This window comes from Apteryx rowi, unplaced genomic scaffold (assembly GCF_003343035.1).
Source record: "Apteryx rowi isolate R43461 unplaced genomic scaffold, aptRow1 scaffold_109, whole genome shotgun sequence".
Lineage (NCBI taxonomy): Eukaryota > Metazoa > Chordata > Aves > Apterygiformes > Apterygidae > Apteryx > Apteryx rowi.
In genome coordinates, this window is record NW_020447297.1 from 956,658 (window position 1) to 978,763 (window position 22,106).

The 22,106-nt window shown below is 42.2% G+C and overlaps 1 protein-coding gene across 1 annotated transcript in view; it reads left to right on the forward strand.

Annotated features, from left to right (window-relative positions):
* Positions 1 to 16,861: 16,861 nt before the first annotated feature.
* The window catches only part of MINDY4 (MINDY lysine 48 deubiquitinase 4), a 90,378-nt gene continuing 85,133 nt past the window's right edge, over positions 16,862 to 22,106 (forward strand). Inside the window, exons 1-3 of the mRNA XM_026072554.1 lie at positions 16,862 to 17,080; positions 19,306 to 19,425; positions 20,646 to 20,854. Coding sequence (XP_025928339.1) covers positions 17,018 to 17,080; positions 19,306 to 19,425; positions 20,646 to 20,854 — 392 coding nt within the window. The 5' untranslated portion in view covers positions 16,862 to 17,017. The remainder of the gene's footprint in view (positions 17,081 to 19,305; positions 19,426 to 20,645; positions 20,855 to 22,106) is intronic.

Sequence of the window (22,106 nt, forward strand, 5' to 3'; positions counted from 1 at the left end):
CAGAACAAGCTTCTGGAAAAAAATCATAAATCATGAGCACACCCTAGTGTTGTAAAGTAATATTGCAGCAAGGCACTAAAAAATCCGTCATATTAAGAAATACTTAGGATCTTCCTAAGTAATGTTATGTTTTTATATTAAAGAAGCAACTTCCTTGCTGAAATTYGGATTTCTTGTCTTAGTATTTAGGAAATATTTACTCATTTGGATGTTCCATTTTCTAATGAACTGAACATAATCAAGTGCTTCTTATAGATGTGAGTTTTAAAGCTCATTCACCAATTAAGGTCAAAGCAATGAACAACTGTTTCTTTTATGGAGCATAAGCATTGCAGCATTTATCATGGAGAATCCATAGCAACTTGTTACAGTTAAGATCTCTCTCCACAGCTTCATAAGATGCGAGACACCAGGAAGAAGAGGAAAAGAAAGCAACAGCTAAAAATCTAAAGCATTTCATGTGRGATTTATAAGAAATTCATTCCCAATTCATTCATGACCTGGTTTTCTAGAAACTGCTCCATTTACATAAATACAGCCTGGATGCAGCTACATACTGCCCCTACAATTTTTCTGGCTCTTCCTACCTTATTTCCTATTTTTCCCATTTTATTTAATAYTTCCTATTTTATTTAACATTTCCTATTTTATTTAATTCCAAATAAAAGAAGACATTTAAAACAATAGATTTCATGTTATTAATGATGGTGCAYTACAGGGGAAAAAGACAGGTGTTTTTTGGCAAAGCAACACACATCACCTGCAGCTTGGCAAAGCGACCCTCTTCAGTCTGCCTACAACCAGGAGGACAACAACATCGTGAGGAGTGAGATGGCATCCGTGTCACTTCAACAGAAGCGTGCAGYGGGCTGCAAATTCAGGGAGAACAGGAAAGGAAGGAGACATCTCGCCTTTGCAAACTGCGACAGGAGACGCTTCTCAAGGACGGACGGGAAGCCTTCTGCGGTTTGCCCTGTGCTGAGGAAGAAACAGTGAGTGTGCTGCCCAGGGCAGCTGAACTGCTTTARAAGTTAGAAGCTAGGTGCACATTTCAGGGGAAGAAAACAGAGTTTTCCCTGAGAGAAAGRGACAACGGGATGACACGGAGAACTKACCAGTTGACAGTCGGATCTGCCAGCCTAACTGTGTATAAAAGAAGCAGAATAACAAAAATTAAGGACAGCAAATACTGTATACAAGAAGAACAAAGATTTGTCAGTGCTTGTGTCAGATGGTGGCAAGCAGTTCACACCTGAAGTCAAAAGCCACTGCAAACACACAGGACGAGGAAAAGTCAGGGATGGATTAAGGAATATGGGGGTGAAATTAAAGGAAGGACAGMACTTCTCATTTATTTTTCATGGCTYTAAAGGTCTCTGAAAGGCTGCTAAGGCAGGATCTTTTAGTTGTCCTTCTTCCTCATCACCTYTTCCTCAAAAACCCCTCCTGAAGCCCTCCCCCCCAAAAAAAAAGTCAAGGCAACAATTTATTTTCTTGACAATGCTATGTGCAGAAGAAKGAAACATCTGTATTCTTTTGATTCATTGCATTAAGCACATCTGAAGGAAAAAAATAAGAGGGAAAATACAAAAAAGGAAGTTCTGAAAAGTGACTGTACAGTCAGAGTATGTATTTTCTTTCTGTAATTGTGTTCTGAGATTACTGCATTTTGTTTCTTTCTCAGGCCACGTGCCAAAGCATACTGCTGTTTAGTACTGGTCCCGAGTTAATTATTTTTCTGACAATAGTTCCAATTATTATTTAAATGACAAAATGTGCTCTTGCTTTTCCACGTGCTCACATTGCTATTACTGGAGATAATTCAGAAGGAGAAAAAAACTTCCTCTCTGAAGCTTTCTGATGCAGAACATCGTAGAAAAAAATGACATGAACCACTTGTTAGGTTACTGATAAAAAGCTCTTCGCCACAAGCCCAGAAGAGCACAGGRGCACAACGGAGGGGAGGACACAAATTACCTGCTCAGAGGAACAGACACCCTGTCCGGCTCCTCYGGGGCTGTCCCAGAGCAGCATCAGCCCCATGGTGCAGGTGCGAGACCCCAGCAACGTGAGCCAACGGGGGCGGCTCCGCGGAGCACCTTGCGGACTGAAGGGGTCACTGCCTGGGGGAATGGGACACAGCGTGGGATGCAGGGAAACAGCATTTTGGGAATGTGTAAGACTTATTTTAGGATGTTTAGGGGAAGAGCCATAGGCAGAGAAAGGGAAGGATCTAGGTGATTTGGGGAGGTTGTTCCTCCCATGTTTGTCACATGGGAAAGTAAAGGGATAAAGGGACAACCAGAGAAATCCAAGCAGCTGTGGACCCCAGTTGTCATGGGGAATTTTAACCCCTCTGCAATTTGCTGGCAGGACAACATGACAGGCTACAACTGACCGAGGTGATTTCTGGACTACAGTAAGGAAAATATTTTAATGCAAGTCATTAGGGTCCTAGGTGCACCAACAGACCTTATTTGCCCTGACCAGCCAAAAGTCTTTCTGTGCAGGGAAGTAGCAACAGTTCCTATGAAAGGCAGACAGAGTACAGGGAAGCTTTCTCAGTGGTAGGAAAGATGCACTTACTGGGAATGCAGCAGCACCCAGATGAATATACCCACAAGCAGATCAGATGAATTACTATCTTTACATGTGTTGTTCACAAGGCCAAGAAAAATGGACAATACTTTAATGTAATGCACTTTATAAAGGGAGCTCACAAACACATTGCAAGAGCTCCAAGCTTTCAGGATCCTAAACCATCTAAATTGCCACAGTATCAAGCCAATGGAGCTTGTTTCCATGGTAGTATGGGCTTATGAGTACTTCTATGCCCACACAACTGCTCCAGCAAACAAAGAATGCATATCAAAAAAGGAAAAAAAAATGTTTGGCTGAAATATAGTAATCTAAAATAAACTGCGGTGAAGTGAGGTCAGCTGATGTGAAGTGCATCCATCCATGGCCTCTGCACTCTCTCTCTCTTCTCCTGCTTTATAAATTGTAGGAAAACAATGATGTTCTGTATGAGTCTCATCAGACATCAGGACAGTTATCCAGTAAGCYGTGATGAAATAAAAAGAGGAGAAAACAAGAAAAATAGGTTATCAGCTACCATGTGAGAGTTGCGCAAAGAATGAACAACAAAGCCTAATGTTATCAGAAGCTGCATGAATACAAGTACAGCCCTGCTGTTAAGTTGTTTTGCTTGCATATTTCCAGCAGGCTAATGAAGAATGTTTGTTTTCAGTTATTTTCCAGACATTAAGGTAAGATTACTGTATCTGACTCCTGCTGCTTAACAYCTTGCATTAGCAAATAGTCCCAGTGATCTCAACTAAATTAGTTCTTAACTATTTAAAATGCAATATTCATAGGAGCATGATAAACTGATATTAAGAAGCAAATAGCTGCATTGTACCCAGAAGGTACATATGCAATTACATGCACGGATAGTTAACAGTGAAGTATGCTTCAAGATATCCTTCAGTCTGTCAACAACAGGGCTGATGAAGAACAAGACATCCATCACATTCCTACACAAAACATTACATGATATTAAAAATTACATAGCTGCCTAGGCTCAAGGGCTTTAGATGCAATTATAAAGCTCAGTGGTAGAAGAGTACATATTGTTTGCTTTAATTAGTATGTTCCCATGAAATTTAATTCTTACCTATGTTTCATACCTTTCCTACAACAGAAAGCTGAGGTTCCTGTTAAGCTAATACTCCTTTCAGAGAGGCAAGACAAAAAAAAAAAGGATAAAGTTCCCAACTGAAACAACCCCATACCTCACTCTTTAGGAGCTACACAAAGATTTACGTTATTGTATTTCAAACAGCAYCTGGCAGCTCTGTGGATATTGGCTCTTTTCATGTTTCTAACTCTGAAATACGCAAAACTGCACAGACCTCTAGGGAAACAGCCAAAGCTACCACGGAATATAGAAACAAAGGTTTTTTGYAGCCATATACTTTGTGTTCCTAAATCTGCCTGAAACTGAGGAGCAGTCCAGAATGCTGGAAAAAAGCACAGTACTACTCTTCTTTTTTATAAAATGTAACAGCTTTTCCATCCCACATCAGAAAGTTTTTAAGAAAAAGCCCAACAGCTTCTGAGTAACCCAAACAATTTGCAACAAGACAGTTATCAAAATGGATCTTGTGATTTAATATACTTTTTTAAATAATTCATACACTATAAATAGTCTATTTGTGGATGAGGCAGATTCTCCCAGTTTCAGGCAATGAAACAGCAGAAAGCTACCTTGATAGTGAAGAGTCCCCAGGCTGGTATTTCAGGATGTTTTTTCTGAAGAGTGCAATCTTCATGCATCATTTTTGATAGTTTAACTTTTGCAGCACTGACTTTTAGCGGTTGCCCTGAGCAGAAAAAAACAGTGCAACAGCTTTTAAGCATCCGAATTGAACATCTCATCCTTGTAAAACTTTCCAAAATTCCTTACTCTTACTGTTTTACACTTTCAGTTATTTTTATCTAACACTTAAATGTAGATAGCTTTGCTAAACACAAGCATCGTCTTAGATCACACGTCCTCTTTAAGTGACAGAGATTCACTTGTCTACAGGGAGATGATGGAGCAGGCTCCTGTCAGACSTCTTACTTGACATCTGTAAATACCCAACGGTCAGGGTGTGCAAACGGGGACTAACCAGTTAACATAGGCAGCCCAGAGGCATTGCCCAGGAATGCAGGACATGCCACATAAATGGCAGAGGCCCTGACCTAAATGGAGCTCCTAAGGAAGGATGGGGTTGCTCTCAGGTTGCCTGGACCACCAGGTCCCCCTTCCTGAGGGCACAGCTGGCACCGTGGTGTGCTCTGGTCAAACCACTGAATCCAGAGACCTAAAATGTAAGGGGTAGGGAAATGCTCGACATCTAACAACCACCCCAATATTAACAGATATTCCAAAGACACAGGGAAAAGCAGGATAACCAGTGGGATACAGCACTGCTACACTATCAACTTCACAAGAATGACAGACATGATGTGTGGGTGGCAGAGTTCCACTCTTTTTAAAGGATTATGTAAGCGTATAGTGTAACAGCATGATATGTTACAGCAAAAGAGAAGCATGGCAGAATTCCTGGCCCCCATCTCCTGCCCCCATCATGACAATGACACTGATCAGGAAAGAAACTGCAAATTTTGGACTGGTGGTAATAGTAATAGTAAGAGTTCAAGGTAGGTAGTAATAGGAGTTCAATTACCTACATATAGACTGGATGAGCGATTCATCAGGATGAAATGCAGAGACAAAACTCCTAGAAGATCCCGTACTGGAACTCACATGAAAGATGCTATTTTGGATTTAGTCTCAAGTGGTGCTCAGGAACCAGTTCAAGTGGCATCACTGGGAGAGCTCYTCCTTAGTAGCGACAACAATTAGGTTGCTAGAGTAAAGAGCGGATGATTGAAGAAAGAGATAAAAAATGTGAAGGGAACAATGTAAAAACAAGGCTATTAGTCAAAAAAGAAATATTGAAAAGAACAGCCCAAGAAGCCTGCAGACAACCTAAYGGCTACACAGAATACTGAGTTCGAAGCCCAGGTAAAACATGCACCAAAAAGAAAAAAAAGGAAGAAAGAACAACCCAATTAATTCCTGCTTGGTTCAATAGGGAGTTAAGGAGGCTGTCTGAAAGAAAAGGTCAGAATTTAAAGCAATGGAAAGCTTGCCCACATACAGAGAACAGAAAAGCCATTCCTACATGGCAGGTCAAATGTAAACAAAAAAATTAAGAGGGTAGAAATGAATTTGAACAGCCCCTTCTAATGAATGCTCAAGTTCACAGTAAAAAGTCCCCTAAAAACATCAAAAGCAGCAAACTAGCTAAGGAACCAACAAGGTTGCTTGATGAAGGAGGTGTAAAAGGGGCACTCAGAGACAAGGCCACAGCAAAACCACTTTGTGAATTCTTTGCACTGGTCTCTGCTAATGAAGACCTTGAGAAGACTCCCCCACCCACAGCATTCTTTATAATGGTTCGATTTCAATACACAAGAAATATCAGATCAAATAAATAAATTAAGAAGACACCAGGACCGGGTAGCATTCTTTCAAATGTGAAACTGAGAAACCGCTGGCAAAGATGTGCTATCCCCCATTACAAACAGCTGCTGTGCCAGAGGCCTGCAGTGCTGCTAACGCAACTCCCATCTACAAGAAGGGCTCTAGAAGATATCTGTGAATTATGGGCTTATGAGCAAGTTCTTTGGCAAGGTGACAGAGATCATAATAAAGAATAAAGAGTAAAAATTACTGAGCATGTGCACAAACATAGTCTGTTTGGAAAGAATTAGCATTGTTCTTTTTAAAGGGAAATTCAGCTTCAGTAGGCTGATGGACTTACATGAGGATGTCAATCAGCATCTGGGTAAAGAGAATCCAGTGGAAATGATGAATTTCTATTTTGAAATAACTCCTCCTTATTAAGCTATGTTGCCTCAAGGTTGGAAAAAAAGTCATGTTCTGGGACTGAATATTTCCTGTTCTTTAACCAGCAAAGATAGCTTAATAGTCATTTTTCAAAATGGGGAGGAATTAAAGTAGGGTTGCTTGGGGATCAGTGCTGGAAATAGTGTTATTCAACATCTTCTCCTGTGACTTAGAGAAGGGAGTACACTGAACCATCTCCAAGTCTGCAGATGACACTTAGCTTTTATAGGCAGAGAAATGACACATCAGTAACAAGGAACTCCAAGGATCTCACAACACAGAAACCAAAAAATGGCAGATGAATTTTGATATAGATAAACATGAAGTAATGCATCAAGGAAGACAGTCTGAGCTTGAAAGTGGCTGTTAAAGCTCAGGAAATATCTTGCTGTCACCACTAGTAGTTCTCTCTTCAGTAGCAGGGTCAGGAAAAGAAACATATCTGGAGTCCCAGCATGAGGCACACTTTGGGCAGGGCACCCATGGCCACGAACATAAAACAGCCCAAACCATATGTTTGGTAGGGATAAGCAAGCCTTAGATACAGATTTGGACTTTTACAGTAACCCCCTGAGAACAYAAAATGGACGTCAGATGATCAACACCAACTGCATTGCTCCACAGATCTGCTCCCACTACTAAGCTACTTCAGAATACCAACAAACGTTATCCAAGGTGCTTTACTTTGGTGTGGGTATGTATCTAGTGTCTTTCACCTCATGCACACTTCAGAAGCAACAACCCTTCCAGTTCCCATGTGCAATACTGTTTTCTACTATGTATTTTAATACTCTTCCAACTTATCAGCAGTAATTTCCTATGTTCTTGTTCAAGGCAACGCTAAAATAGTATACAGACAACACAAAATACACTACACTTTTAAACAGAATGTATAAATATCTGCACTAATGAGCCACRCTCAAGCTAAATGCATCATTTTGCTCAAAACCCAAATTCTATAAATTGAAGTGGGTGTCAAAATCTTGAAGAGCTTAAGTACTGCTTTAAAAGAATCTGTCAATTATTTAATAGAAATCCTTTCTTAGCACAATGTTGCTGATCTATGTCTCACACCCAAGGTTAATATAATGCTTAAAATGTAGCATTTCAAGTACTGCCGCAAGAAATAATTTAGCTTGGAAAAAATGTGGAGAGAATGAAAAAGCAATTATTCATGTGAATAAAAGAAAATGAATCACAAAGCAGAGAAAATTGTATCTATAGAATGTAGACATGCAAAGATCAATCCATTATACTAGGCAACACAAAGAAAGGAGATTTAAATTGCGGGATAAAATTATCGTTACATACAATACTTTTTTTTTCCCTTTTTTTTTTTTTWARSMAAAAAGAAAACCAGTTCACCACAAAATCTGGTCAACTCTGCTACTACCCCACCCGGAAAACCTGTGTGAGCCTGCCCAGGTACACCTGAACCGTCAACACAATCCTCTTCTTCCAAAGGTCTCGAACGATGGAGAACGCACACAAAAGCTTGGTAGTCCCACACAGGCTTATGTGCCCACACCAGGGCCGTTAAGACACAGTTTGGCAAAACCGAGAAAGGTAAGATCCAGGGACAGAGCGATTATCCTCAGCAGGAAGAGGTCCAGACACTTCACTTTTGCCACGACAATGAACCTGGACCAAGATAGGAGAAGAAAAAAATATATATCAAGATGTCCCATGAAGGCTCAAAGGCCAGTTTCATCCTGTTCCTCAGGACATTTCAGTGGCTCAGAATCAAAACCACTCCTCCAGTGCAAGCTGGTACAGCTTCCCATAGTATTATGGGCAGGTCTCCAGGTCAGAGCCCCTACCTTGGAGTCAGCCACCTCTGTGTTGAGCACCCCAAAGACAGATGGCAAGACAGAGAACTGCCTCCCGGGCCAGAGAGGTTTGCTGCTTCCCAGGGGCTTGGATCTGGGATGCTAAGGAGAGACTGCCAAGGCACAGCCCTTGGACACTTGTTCATTCCTATGGGCAGCGACGATACTGCCAAGGCGTACCCTGAGTGTGTCAAGAATGACTACACACCCATGAGAGTGAGGGTGAAAGGTATGGAGACCCAGGTGGTGCTTGGTGCTTCTTCTCCATCATGCGGGTGAAGCGGAAAGACTGGGGGAGAAGCAGAAAGATCTTGTGGGTCAACATATGGTTGCACAGCTGTTGTCATAGACAGAGCTTTGACTTCTATGACCATGGGACCCTCTTTGAGGATCAAGGACTTCTGCAGAGACAAGATTCATCTAAAAAAGTCAGGCAAGCACACCTCAGACATATTCAGTTGTCTAAACATAGGACTCAAGTGCCATTTAAGATTCTAGCTGTCCAGATACATACCCTGGCTGACCTGCAACTGCTCCTTCAGAAGTGCTCTATGTGCTCTAGCTCATATATAGACACCTTCGCTCTGATATCTTAATATAAGGCTGAATYAGACTCCAAGGATGGGATTTAGCGGCTTAAATACAGGTGTTTAGTGTTTTTTCAGGCCCTCTGGGATATCCTACAGCTCCCAAGTCATTTCTGCTAGCTCCACACAGTTGCCTTGCTGAGGGAGCTGGCAGATGTTATTGCTAGGCCACTCTCCGTCATCTTTGAAAGGTCATGGAGAACAGGAGAGGTGCCCGAGGACTGGAAGAAAGCCAATGTCACCCCAGTCTTCAAAAAGGGCAAGAAGGAGGACCCAGGAAAATACAGGCCAGTCAGCATCACCTGCATCCCTGGAAAGGTGATGGAGCASCTCATCCTGGAGGCCATCTCCAAGCATGTGGAGGACAAGAAGGTGATCAGGAGTAGTCAGCATGGCTTCACCAAGGGGAAATCATGCTTAACCAATCTGATAGCCTTCTATGATGGAATGACTGGCTGGGTAGATGAGGGGAGAGCAGTGGATGTTGTCTACCTTGACTTCAGCAAGGCTTTTGACACTGTCTCCCATAACATCCTCATAAGACAAGCTCAGGAAGTGTGGGCTAGATGAGTGGACAGTGAGGTGGATTGAGAACTGGCTGAATGGCAGAGCTCAGAGRGTTGTGATCAGCGGCRCAGCAGTCTAGTTGGAAGCCTGTAGCTAGCGGTGTCCCCCAGGGGTCAATACTGGGTCCAGCCTTGTTCAGCTTATTCATCAGTGACCTGGATGAAGGGACAGAGTGCACCCTCAGCAAGTTTACTGACGATACAAAACTGGGAGGAGTGGCCGATACACCAGAGGGCTGTGCTGCCATTCAGAGAGACCTGGACAGACTGGAGAGGTGGGTGGAGAGGAACCTCATGAAGTTCAACAAAGGCAAGTGCAGGGTCCTGCACCTGGGGAGGAATAACCCCATGCACCAGTACAGGTTGGCGGCTGACCTGCTGGAAAGCAGCTCTGCGGAGAATCACCTGGGAGTGCTGGTGGACACCAAGTTAAGCATGAGGCAGCAATGTGCCCTTGTGGCCAAGAAGGCCAATGGTATCCTGGGGTGCATCAGGAAGAGTGTTGCCAGCAGGTGGAGGGAGGTGATCCTCCCCCTCTCCTCTGCCCTGGTGAGGCCCCATCTGGAGTACTGCGTCCAGTTCTGGGATCCCCAGTACAAGAGGGATGTGGCACTACTGGAGCAAGTCCAGCGAAGGGCTACAGAGATGATTAGGGGACTGGAGCATCTCTCTTATGAGGAAAGACTGAGAGAGCTGGGCCTGTTTAGCCTGGAGAAGAGAAGACTGAGAGGGGATATTATTAATGTGTACAAGTATCTGAAGGGAGGGTGTCAAGAAGGAGCCAGACTCTCTTCAGTGGTGCCGAGCAACAGGACGCAAGGCAACGGGCACAAACTGAAACACAGGCAGTTCCACCTGAACATGAGAAAAAACTTCTTCACTGTGAGGGTGACAGAGCACTGGAACAGGTTGCCCAGAGAGGTTGTGGAGTCTCCTTCTCTGGAGAGATTCAGAACCCGCCTGGACACGATGCTGTGCAACGTGCTCTAGGTGACCCTGCTTGAGCAGGGGGGTTGGACTAGATGATTTCCAGAGGTCCCTTCCAACCTCAACCATTCTGTGATTCTGTGAAACACTCTGCATTTTTCACAACAGACAGGAACATTGACTAGATGCGTAAAGGTCATTGTAAAATAGCATACAAAACATTATGCTTAAGTGCAATTATGTTCTCTACAGTATACAGTGAACAGCAACAAGGGGAGTCGACAAACTGCAACACGAGCAATGAGCACATATAACTTGTTCCAATTTCTTTGCGTTCATACTAAACTCTATTTTACTTCAAATTCTCTATCAAGAAAAAAAAAACAACAAACATCAACAACTGCAGGTGTCTTTTGAAAGCCAGATTTATTTTATTCATTTGCATTACTCACTTTGGAAAATAATGGTATTTGCAGACACCACAGTGTTCAAAGAACATTTTAAGCACCCTTTCCAGACCTCACATTTGCTGGATTGTTGGGACTGTCACTCACATTGATAASATCTTCCTTTGACCCCTAATTAGAAGAACGTTTCTAACCCACATAAATTCAGTAGTTGCTGGTGCTGAATTGGCCAAATAAAGCACATGTCCCACACCACTCAAGCTGCCATGTGAACAGTCAGTGAGCTCAAAGTGTCTGCAGTGATTGTCACTGACTGGAATCCTGAAAATTGGGATAGTGATATCTGGGAGTTTGAGGACTACTCAAAAACACAAGCCTTATCAATCTGCTCCAGCTATTGTAACTAACAGAACTAGTGACCCCATAATGTGACCACTCAACAGTCCTTTACTCAGAGTGAGATTACGAATATGTGGGAAACTTGCAGCTAATGGCTTCAAGAAACCCCTTGCAGTGGCTGGGGAGGTGCAAGAAAACGAGCAGGTAGGATGCAGCTGATGGCTTGAGATGGAAAGAGCTGTGTGCACAGGGGCAAGGTCAGAGCTCAGTTAAACCATCAGAAGCCGCTGCCCCAATCTCCAGGCTACATAGCATCCTGCTGGCCAAACTGGCCTTGCTGTACTAGCAGGGCCCTGCCACTAGCCTGGCAGCAGATTGGGATAATCAAATTTACTGGACTAGCTGGGTGAGGTTGTCGGGCAGTCCTATGCTTCCATAGCATCACACCTTAGCAGATACTGGCACTCAGTGCAACAAAAAGCCATGCTGAAGAGCTTGGGGAAAAGCAGTCTCAAGGTTTGGGAAGCTCACCTCCAATAAGCTATGTGGTTAGTTAACACCAAGCCGGGAGCCCATCATAGCAGCCCTGTGGAAAACCATACACCCTGAACTCCATTAGGTGACAAGCTACCGGCCAGCCCAGGGGGTGCTTGCACCAGGAGGGGAAACTGCATCTCTCACCCTGCAGCAGCTGAAATCCCTAAGGAGGGAGTCCCTATCAGCTCTGCCCTTTGGTGAAATGCCCACGCTGCAATTAATGGACATTGTTCACCACTCACTTTGAATCAGGACACAGTCCTAGAGCTCTTAGGCTCATCAACCTATGTTGCATCCCATAGTGGTGTTGCTCTTTGCCTGCATATTGTTTCCTATAATCATGTGTTAAGTTATGGCAAATAATTCATATTTACGATGATAATCTCCACAATCTACTCTTAAGTATGTGGTTCACAGGGTGAGGGGTAGAGTTTTTAATGTTATAGGCTGTAAGTAGCAGCAGGACACAACAGTGACCTGTGGAAGAGTTGTCACAAACAAACAGGTGCCAGCCAAAACCATTTCCAGCCTGCCCTAAGGCAAGTGCAACAACAGCAGAAAAACCTATTGTGTGCCAAAACTTAATTGAATCAGAGAAGTGTGCAGCACCTCAGTTCAGATACATTTAAGGAACTGTCTGGGGGACTCTCAGGGAAGGAGGACACACCATGCTGGGACAGGTGCACTCCCAAGAGCTCCAGCCTGTGGACAACACCATGCTAAAGCAGGGACCACTATGTGCAGAGCAGCAGAAAACAGTATGCTTACTGCCTCAGTCTCTCACATTGCCCATCTCTGTCAGATGAATTTTGATGGACTGAATGTACCCTTTGGTGAAAATGAGGGAAGATGAGACTGGGGTTCACTGCTTTTTTTTTTTTTTTTTCTCCCAGTGTCCAAATCACAGTCAGAGGCTTCTGTTGGTTGACAACAAACAAAACTATTCTAACTAATGCTGTTAAGTAATTCTGTTAATAAAACATGGCATTTGGGAACAGGATTTCTCACTACTTGGAATATCTGGCCACAAAAAAATGCATTACCCAGATACATCTAGGTAAGGCAACCTAGTACAGATTTATGGGGCAGTGCAACATAGTACAAGCAGCACAGACAACTGTAGAAGGGTAGTTTTCAAGGTGTGACATCATGAGCTTGTCCCTGAAACTTCAGTGCCAGTAAACATGGCTCCAAGAACAAACAGTTCCAGCTATAAAGAGGGTGTTACTAGCAGAAAAATTTTGTATAGTAGCAATCTCCTTCCACATGACTTCAGATTGAATTTTGTTACTTATTTTCAACAGAGACAGCACATCCCGTTTCCCACTGTCTAATGCAACCCTACTCTGCTGAAGGACCTCATGACCTCAGGAGTTCTTTCCTCAGGTTGCAGTGAGGTGGAGTACGCCATTGGCAGCTGATTGCAAGGTACAGCTATGCCAGGAGATCTGCTAGGTACCACTGGATTGATTTTGTCCCACATGCACAAGAACTATCCAGTTCCTGCAAGAGCTATATTCACTGCATACAATAACCACCCGCAGTGGATGCACTTAAGAAAGAAACACTTCATATTGTTTTATCAGTGATAAAGGTAAAACTCATAAAACTAATACTATAACCAGGTTACTAAAGAAGCCCTGATGCAGGAAAGAACCCTGACTTTTCTTTAACTTAATATTAAACCTTTACCAGATTTGAAATACAGTTTTCCAATTCCTACTTTCTGACTGCACCCATCTGAAATTGCTCCTAGTGAGATCTTGGGTCATACTGCATACAAGTACCCACTGCTAGGAGTACCGGAAGAGCTACTTCACGGAAAACAATCCCCACACTTTTCATAACTGAACTACTTTTGAACCACCCCAGTTAATCTGCARGTTATAATCAACCTTGGCTATTATTTTTACAGGTAAGTGTTAAATTAACCCTTGAGAACACCAGCACTAGCATGGAAAGACACAGCAAGCAACTAGATGGTACAGAAGGTACAGAAGTCACCCTTACTGCTACAGAAGCAAGCTGCATTTATGAGAGCTTTCCTTAGTATTGCAATACTGATGCGTGGACGCGAGAGGGCATTCCTGGCATTTATATTTTGGCTTGGGAAAATGAACTTTTGAGAGCTGCTACCTCTCAGGACATATGAAAAACTGACTACAGGTCAACAGTGCTCTACTTTTATGCCCATGCCTAACAGCATCCATCTTTTCTAAGATAAATGGATTGTAAAAGACAGACATTTCATCACTCAGAAGTAAAAGCTCTTAAGACCTGTGCTTTGTCACTGTATTTTATTACAACAGCTTCGTATTTCACTATCTGTTACTAGGAAAGCAGCAGGAAAGGAACAGGCACTGAGTATTTTTTCAGGAACTGCATTTAAAACCCCCTCCCACAGGCTGCTTCTATATCCCTGTATTTACTGCAGCAGTAAACCTCCACCTCCACTAACTGCTGCCAGCACTATTGGCCATGCTCCTGGGGATACGGCTAGTCCTTCTTCTCTCCTTCCTTCCTTCTCCCTTTTGCAAGTTCTTGATTACTGCTCATTTGCTTTTGAAATAGCTACTTTCTACCAGCAAACTCTCCCCAATAAGTTTATACATTTGGAGGAAGTTCTACTGTCAGCACTCTAACAATGTTTGCTCTACCAATACCTATTTAAAATGTGCCTTCTACATACACTTCCCTTTCCAAGTACTATACAATTCCTTTTTTTCTTGCAGCTTTCCAAAAAAACACACGACTTTGATAAAGTCTGTGCAGCAAAATGCTCCTGCATTTAAATTCCTGCATCAAAAACTCTGCTGGGTTTGCACAGCCCCTTCTACCCCCTTACTCTAATCTGCACAAGGCTTTGTGTTAGCACATTTCAGTTTTTGGGCCATTCCTCTCTCTCTCCCCTGTGCAATTTCACTTTCCTCCCCCMCAAGTTTTCCATAAACAAGGGTTTTTGTAGTAAATGCAAACTGTTTCAACCAGTAAGAGGAAACAAAAACCTCTTTACCCAGAGACTTTACCCAGTGCTGCAGAYAGCAATCTTTGAAGGCCTGCTTTAATCCTGAGGTCTCACTCAAGAACCTTACCACTGCCCTCTGGTCAGGACCAAGACCTTGCTCCTGGCATGCTGCAGCTCCTGCTTCTCTAAGGTACAAACACGTGTCCCCACTCCAAAACCTTAAGTGTAGTTGAATCCATAGGCCCACAAACCTGACCACTTTTTTTTCGCCACTCCTAAATGCTTACACAACCTTGTTGGTAAGCAGAAGGAACATATTCTATTTAACACAGAGATCCAAAATGCTCCTCCCAATCAAGACTTTTCTCTTCCTCTCTGCAGACCTATTGCTTATACTCAACTGAGATACCTGTGACCAAAGCCTACAGCTTTCTCCCCTGCAACCCAACCAAAATCTTGATATAGATTTCTCCACAGGCCTCCTGCAGCTTCCCACTACACAAAGATCAGTGGGAATTCCACCTGGCAGACCCTGTTAATCTCATCTGATCACACTAGTTTCCTATCACTATCTTTTTTCTTTTTTTTTTCCTGGCAAGAACTAGGGAGTTTTTCCTGTTCCACAAACCAGCTCCACATGGAATCAGTTTGTGAGCAGCAATTCTGCCATTTTTTGCAAAGCATACGTAATTCCAAGTAGCTGAAAGACTCAGTGCAATGTCTTTAAACAGCAGTAGGCACTTCACAGCTAGAATTGTGCTGCATGTCACTAAGGAGTGATTACATTACACTGCCCTTGTACAGTCAAACATCAGTGGTCAGCCACACTGGGCAACAGATATAGTTCATGTAGCTCACAAGTTATGCATAAGCCACAGTACCAACTATTTTCTCATCAACTTCAGTTTCCTTGAAAATGGAGCTACTGAAGTCGTTCTACACCAAATTCATGCACAGAGTGTTATACAGTAGAGGGCATTAGGATCTTGGGAAAAAGGAACAGCAGCATACATGTCACAAAACTCTCAGCCTCAATGCTGTTCTCGCTGCAGACAGACTAGGCCATGGCCTGCCGTACAGAGATGTTGAAGAAAAACTGTAGTATCTTTCCCTGATGCAGAACACAGGAAATTATGACCAGCGTTTTTTCGTTCTGTGAAGCTCAAACAAATTTCATCAGTTTAAGGACTCATAATACCTGGGCTTGTAGAATCCCAAACAGACAGTGCTTGTTTTAGGGTCTTCCTCTTTCCATTAACTGCAGAAGCAGGATTTAAGCCAAATTCGCAGCACAGTTGGGTAACCACATACTTGAGCTGCACTAGTAAAAGTACAACCAGCAGATCAAGAGGAGTGTTTATTTCCCTCTTTGAAGCACTCAAGATGCCTCGTGTGGAAAACTACGTTTTATTTTGCTTCTCTCATCAGCCCAGTACAAGAGAGCTCAATAAAGTGCAGCAAGTCCAACAAAGCATCAGAAAGACAATTAAGGGGGCTACGTCTGTTCAGCCTTGAGAGGAAGTATGAGGGAAGAGTCAGAAGCTGTAGCACAGGCAATTTAACTAGATAAGGAAAACAGCTTTCCCAGGTAAGACTGGTCATGTATTGAAAGACATTGCCCAGACTGTGAATTCTCCACCCTTGGAGAAGACCCTGCACAACTGTATCTAAACCTTCTTTAAGCAGCATGCTGGACTACATGAACTCAAGGTTCTTTCCAGCCTAAATGAGGCCTGAAAGTATGACCCTCCACAGTCCTTCCCCTTAGTGTGTTGCACCATGGGCGAATATAGGTGCAACTTGAAAGGACAGATTCAACTGATGCATGCTCCCACCTTAGAAGTTACCAGCATGAGAGATTAGGCTTTCACTTAACAGCTAGGGTTTTTGTGTGGGGGTTGTTTTTTTTTTTTTTTTTGCTTTTACAAATGTGTAATTTTACTAGAATATACAAGGTTAAAATTAGTAGTAGCACAGAAGGCTGCAAATACATATGTTTCTTTTGATGACTTTAAAAAAAATCAGAAAATGATCACCTCTGCCAGATTTGAGCACTCCATTCTCACATTTCATTATTTAACAGAGTTTTTGCATCTTAAAAGCATTTACTGAGATGATTATTGCAGTGTTATAACATGAGCTCTTTTAGTTTTAAGTCTACCATTTGCTTCCCTCCCAGGGGGAGGAGTTCTCCCTGCTTCCGATGACATGGTCTCCACAGCAACATATCCCTGACACCGCACTGAACACAGCCCCGCCGCTGCAGTCCTGCCCTCCACTGCTTCAGGAATGCAGTGGTTAAAAGCTGCACCGAAGAGCTGCAATGTCGGCAGATCTGAATGATTTGTTAGATGAAGTAGAGAATACGCCCCCTAAACACACTCTGGGCTAAAAATGGATAACTCCTTTGTGGAAGAAGTGGCTGCATCACTGGTGAGAGAATTTCTCAGTAGAAAGGTAATTTTGTCTCGATTTTCTCCAGCTAGTACAAATGAGAAGGACACATGAAAAATGTTAGATGTTAAAGATTAAGGAACGTGGGGTGGGACGGGGAGGGACGGACTTCTTCCAGCCTTAGAGCAGCTAGTCCTGAACTGTAATAAGCCTTTAGAGTAAGCATCTGCACTACATTTCCCACAATGCCTATTTATTTCTGAATATGGAAGGCAGCTTCCTCTTTGAGAAAACCTGATTCTTACCCAGATGTGCCTGCAAATACCCAATATTAACTCAATTACCAATCTTGCTATTGCCCTTGGGATACATAGGTAACTTCCCAGACCAACTAATAACGTAAAAAGACAAAAGGCAGCACTGCTAGAGAAAATGGTAACATGTCTTTTTCTGGTTTTCAGTAATAGCTTAGCAGACAGTAGATTTATCTGGGGGGAAGGAAACAGGGAGAAGGGGAAGAAAGAGGCCACTGTACTTTTCACAAACTTAATGCCATAAAGAAAATCCTTTGTATTGTAAGCGTAGGGAGAGTGGGATGGAGCAGAGGAGAAATACACCTTCACATTTCCAGGTAAAACTGTCTACCTCCTTATATTTTTTACTTCCAATCCTGAGAAAATATTGCTGTTGTTCAGCCTAATCCCCTAGTGTCAGCAATGTTTGCTTATGTCAGAAATTAAATAACCACAATGCTATTAAGCGCTACACAAACCCTACTTTTGTTGTCTGTTTTGCATCCAGTCTCCACATGCACATTCTCAGTGTTTGCGAACCATGTTTAAACATTTGCTCATTAAATTTCAGATGCAGAACTCATTATTTGCCACTTACTGTCATGTAGGTATGACAGCATGAGAGGCTGAAGTCTGTCAATTCAACTGATTACAAAGATTTTTTCAAATGAAAGACACTTCCATTTCAAAGTTGGATATGTTTAAACATAAAATTGAATAAAAGCATGAAAGCAATAGCAATGCTGTACTGGCAAAACAGACCACAGAGCTTACAACAGTAACTTACACATACACTGCCGCATTTGTTTCATATTGTATACTATGGTGTCAAAATAAGGGGCATGGAAATCCTTTGTGCTTCTGCATGTGTTTCCCCCTCCATCCCAATCCTTCTTTAATACACACCCAAGTCAACTGTGAGAACCATTCTTTACTTGCCATGACTTGTCCACGCATCCCTAGCTCTGAGCCAGGCAAACCATCTGCAGGGAGGGAAAAAAAAAAAAAAAATTATTGTAGCAGGAACACTTCATGCAAAGTACCAAAATATTCTCTCTCAAAAGTGTTCTGACATTGCGCTGCTTGAAGAAGTTTGGGATTTGACCCTGACATTTCACAGGAAATCAGGCTCTCCCCCTAGAAAGTGTCATATCCAGACATTTAGTCTCTGAAGCTGCCATGCATGACTAGATTCTAAACAGCTGAGGAAGTTTGAAGTGTGGTGGACCACAACTGGAATAGGCTTGATGGTGCAAAATTTTCATTCCAGTTTTTTAAAAATTCATACAAGAGATGGAGGCTTTTTTCTTCTTCCAGATAAGAGCAACAACTTTAAGAAGATTCATTCTTAACTGTTCCAATTAATATGATCATTATATTGTCATATAAACCACAACTGGATACTGAGTCACATGAAGACCCCAAACCAGTTTGCTGATTTAATGAAAATCAGACTGATTTCTGACCAGAGACTGACCAGACTAGCCTCAACTCAGGATAAAGCTTTTGAAATTTGTTCCATACAGGCCAAAAGATCAAGTGTATCTGATGTTTAGACTTTGTAACTACAGAAAACAAAACTGTATTTAAGAAAAACTGTATTATCTTGATGGAAAAAAGCAAACTCATTATTTCTGGAATTACATGAACCACAAGACCAGGTACCAGCAGAGGCCTTCATACAGACCATTCAGCCTAACAAAGCTCTTAAGCAGACGAAGTTAGCTGCAAGGTGGTTTGTTTTTTCATGTTTGATTATTTCTACTCACAGATAACATCAACACCGTAGGATACAGTTATTTTAAAATCTGTGCACTACAGTAATCCAAGACTGTATGATTATAGTACAGGGTTTTGGGGGGCACTTGTTATTAACGACTGTCATTTTAGTACATCCGTAAGTTTCATATTAGGTTCAACAAAGTCAAGAATAAAAGCTCTGGTAACTAGTTGTACTGTCTTAAGTACCCTAAATCTTACGCTTCTCCTTCTCAGGGTTTGAAGAAAACTATCGCTGCCATGGACCGAGAATTTCCACGTTCGGCACTTAGTATCAATAACAGGAATGAACTTCGAGATGTCCTACATCTACACTCCTTGTACAAACAGAACAAGGTAAGGAAATAGATCTTCCTCTCAAGAACGTGGCAATCATTCTGTGAAACTAGGCCAGACAGATCAAGGCTGTAGTACATATCTAAACTGCASAGAACTCAACCCCATATACACTATTGTATTGCTGTGGATGTACCAACAGATTTCTGGAGTAAAGGAGAGCATAACACTGAGCTAGGATTACATTACAGCTCATGGGACTAAACTGAGAACCTGGCAGTTCATGAACCGTTGTTACAAACAGCATCCTCAACAATAAGCACTTATTAATTTTAACACCTATTCCATTGTTATGGCTAGATTATTCAATTTCAGAAGTATCTCTGTGTGCCTGTTTTCATTTGAGACTTTATACAAGACCTGCAAGATAGGATTACACTTTTACTATGTACTCACTCTTTAAGATAACACAGACCACAATGCTTGATGTCAGGGACATCAGTGGACAATTTCCATTTGGTCCCTAAAAGCAGTCCTGGACATTCATGACTTCAGGAATCACGATTCTTTTGGCAAGCAGCATCTTAATGATAATGCTATCCATTACTATATCATTAAAAAATAATAATAATAAAAAAACCCCTTGCACTCTATTTACATTATTACAGCAGACACTAGCTTTTTTTTTTTTTTAAAAAAAGCTTAATTCCTAGAACCTCATCTTCACAGAACCTATTTTCTCATGTACTACTGAAAAATAGTAAAGTGACGTGTATGTGTGTGTGGGGGGGAAGGTTGTTGCCTTAAAATTAGGAGTTAACTCATGCACATGACTGGAGTTCTAAAATTGATGCTTCTCAGAGTTCTGATAATATGAAACAGAAATACTCAAGTCAGGTGTTGAAAGGAATATATACAGTTCATTCTACACCCTTCTAAAACTGACCAAGTAACACTAGCAAAGGTGTACTCTGGCATAGTTACCACCCTGTGTTTAGCTAAAAGAATGACCAAAAGAGCTTGTTTCATCTGTACCATGCCTACTTGGCTGGTTTAAGAACTGAAACCTTTAAGCTTATGAATTTCCCTGACATCTTCTAGTTTCCTGTACTATTTATACAGTCACATCCAGTATATGCTTGCAAGCAGCTAAACCTAGAAAGCATTAAACATTTTCAGTCACTGTACAGAGYAAGAGGAAATATCCTATCTCAGACTACAGCAAGACTAATGAAAGAGTTTTAATAGTCACCAAGAGTTTTATTTTTCTTCTTGAATAGGCAAAAGAAAATCCACTGAAAACACTTCTTGAAATTATTACTAATTACTTCCTTGAGCATGTCCGGACTTCTAAAACCATAGCCTCAAGTTCTGCTTTGACAAATCCTCAAACTAAGAGCTCATCAGTTCAGCTATCCAACTACTCAGATGAAGAACACGTGCATCGGAGCACCATTATGTCTGATGGGAGCAAAACTGAAGATTACAGGTACATCCTTTTCTCTTTTCCCCATTTAGTCACAACTTTTTTCCAGCTGAAATAGTGTTAAAAGGTTTATCATTTATACCTTCAGCTACACTATTTTTTACTAGTTATGCTAATAACACAAAGCTTAAACTATCGTATTATTAAAATCTCCTACGCAAGCCACCTCTTCAAAAATAGTCCTTTATGCACCTTACCAATTATTGAGACTTGGTCCCAATTACATGATTTGGTCACTGAAGCATACACAAATCTGAGCTTTTATACCTGATTGGAAAATATTCACATCAAAGCACATTCTACTGAAAAACTAACTACCTGCACTCACACAACTGCTATATTCATGCTTTGCATATTTAAAAGCAGGGCAGACTATCTTAAATTCAGTATTGCTACAAATACAGATTAGTTCCATCCTGAAATTTATCTGAAAAAAAATGTGTAGTCAAGTCTTTCCATTGTGTTTCTTAGTGTCTCATGGTGGAATAATAGTCCTAGCTGTRCTTTAATAGAAAGCTTTTAAAATGGGCATTTATAGGACTCTATCAGCACAAAAAAAAGGAGTCAGCTTCCCAGCTTTGACTTTCACATAATTTATCTAATTTTAATCCTCATCCTAAACACAGCGTACTCAAACTAGCTACTTCTGAGCATTAAAGCTTGCAAAAACCCAGCAAGTCCTTCCTTATAGGGAAAGAAAGCCAAGACTTTGTAAGTTGAAATAATCATTTGAGAAGTAATCCTTAAAAAGAAGGGAGTACAGAAGAAGAGCAGGCCGTTTCTCTTTTTTCAGATATGATTTCAGTATGTTCCTGGTGCTCTTCTCTCTCCYCGTGTCTGATGCTCTCCCACCTCACGCTGCCTCAGAGCTCAGGCCTGCCTCGTTTTCCTCCCCTGCCCTACAAGACACAGCAGCTGCCCCAGTCCCCTTGCAGTGCCTGTAGCCCCCACAGACCTTTTTCACTCGGGCAAAGAGCTTTCACACACCGAGGAAGCCCCTAACACCCCTCTCTGACACCTAATAGCGGCACCCAGCACACCGAACACAGCACGTCAAACGCACCAACACCCCCCTCAAAATGGCGCCTTCCCCCGGCCCACAGCTAAATATAGCCCGGAGGGCGCATGCGTATTGGCAGAATAGGCGTGAAAAGGGGAGGGGGCGGCAAGGCGAGTGCTGGGTTGCTGGCCCAGAGAGGCCCTCACTACTCAGGAAGTGGCGCCGTAAGGGGCCGCTCTGCCTCACGCTTAAGGA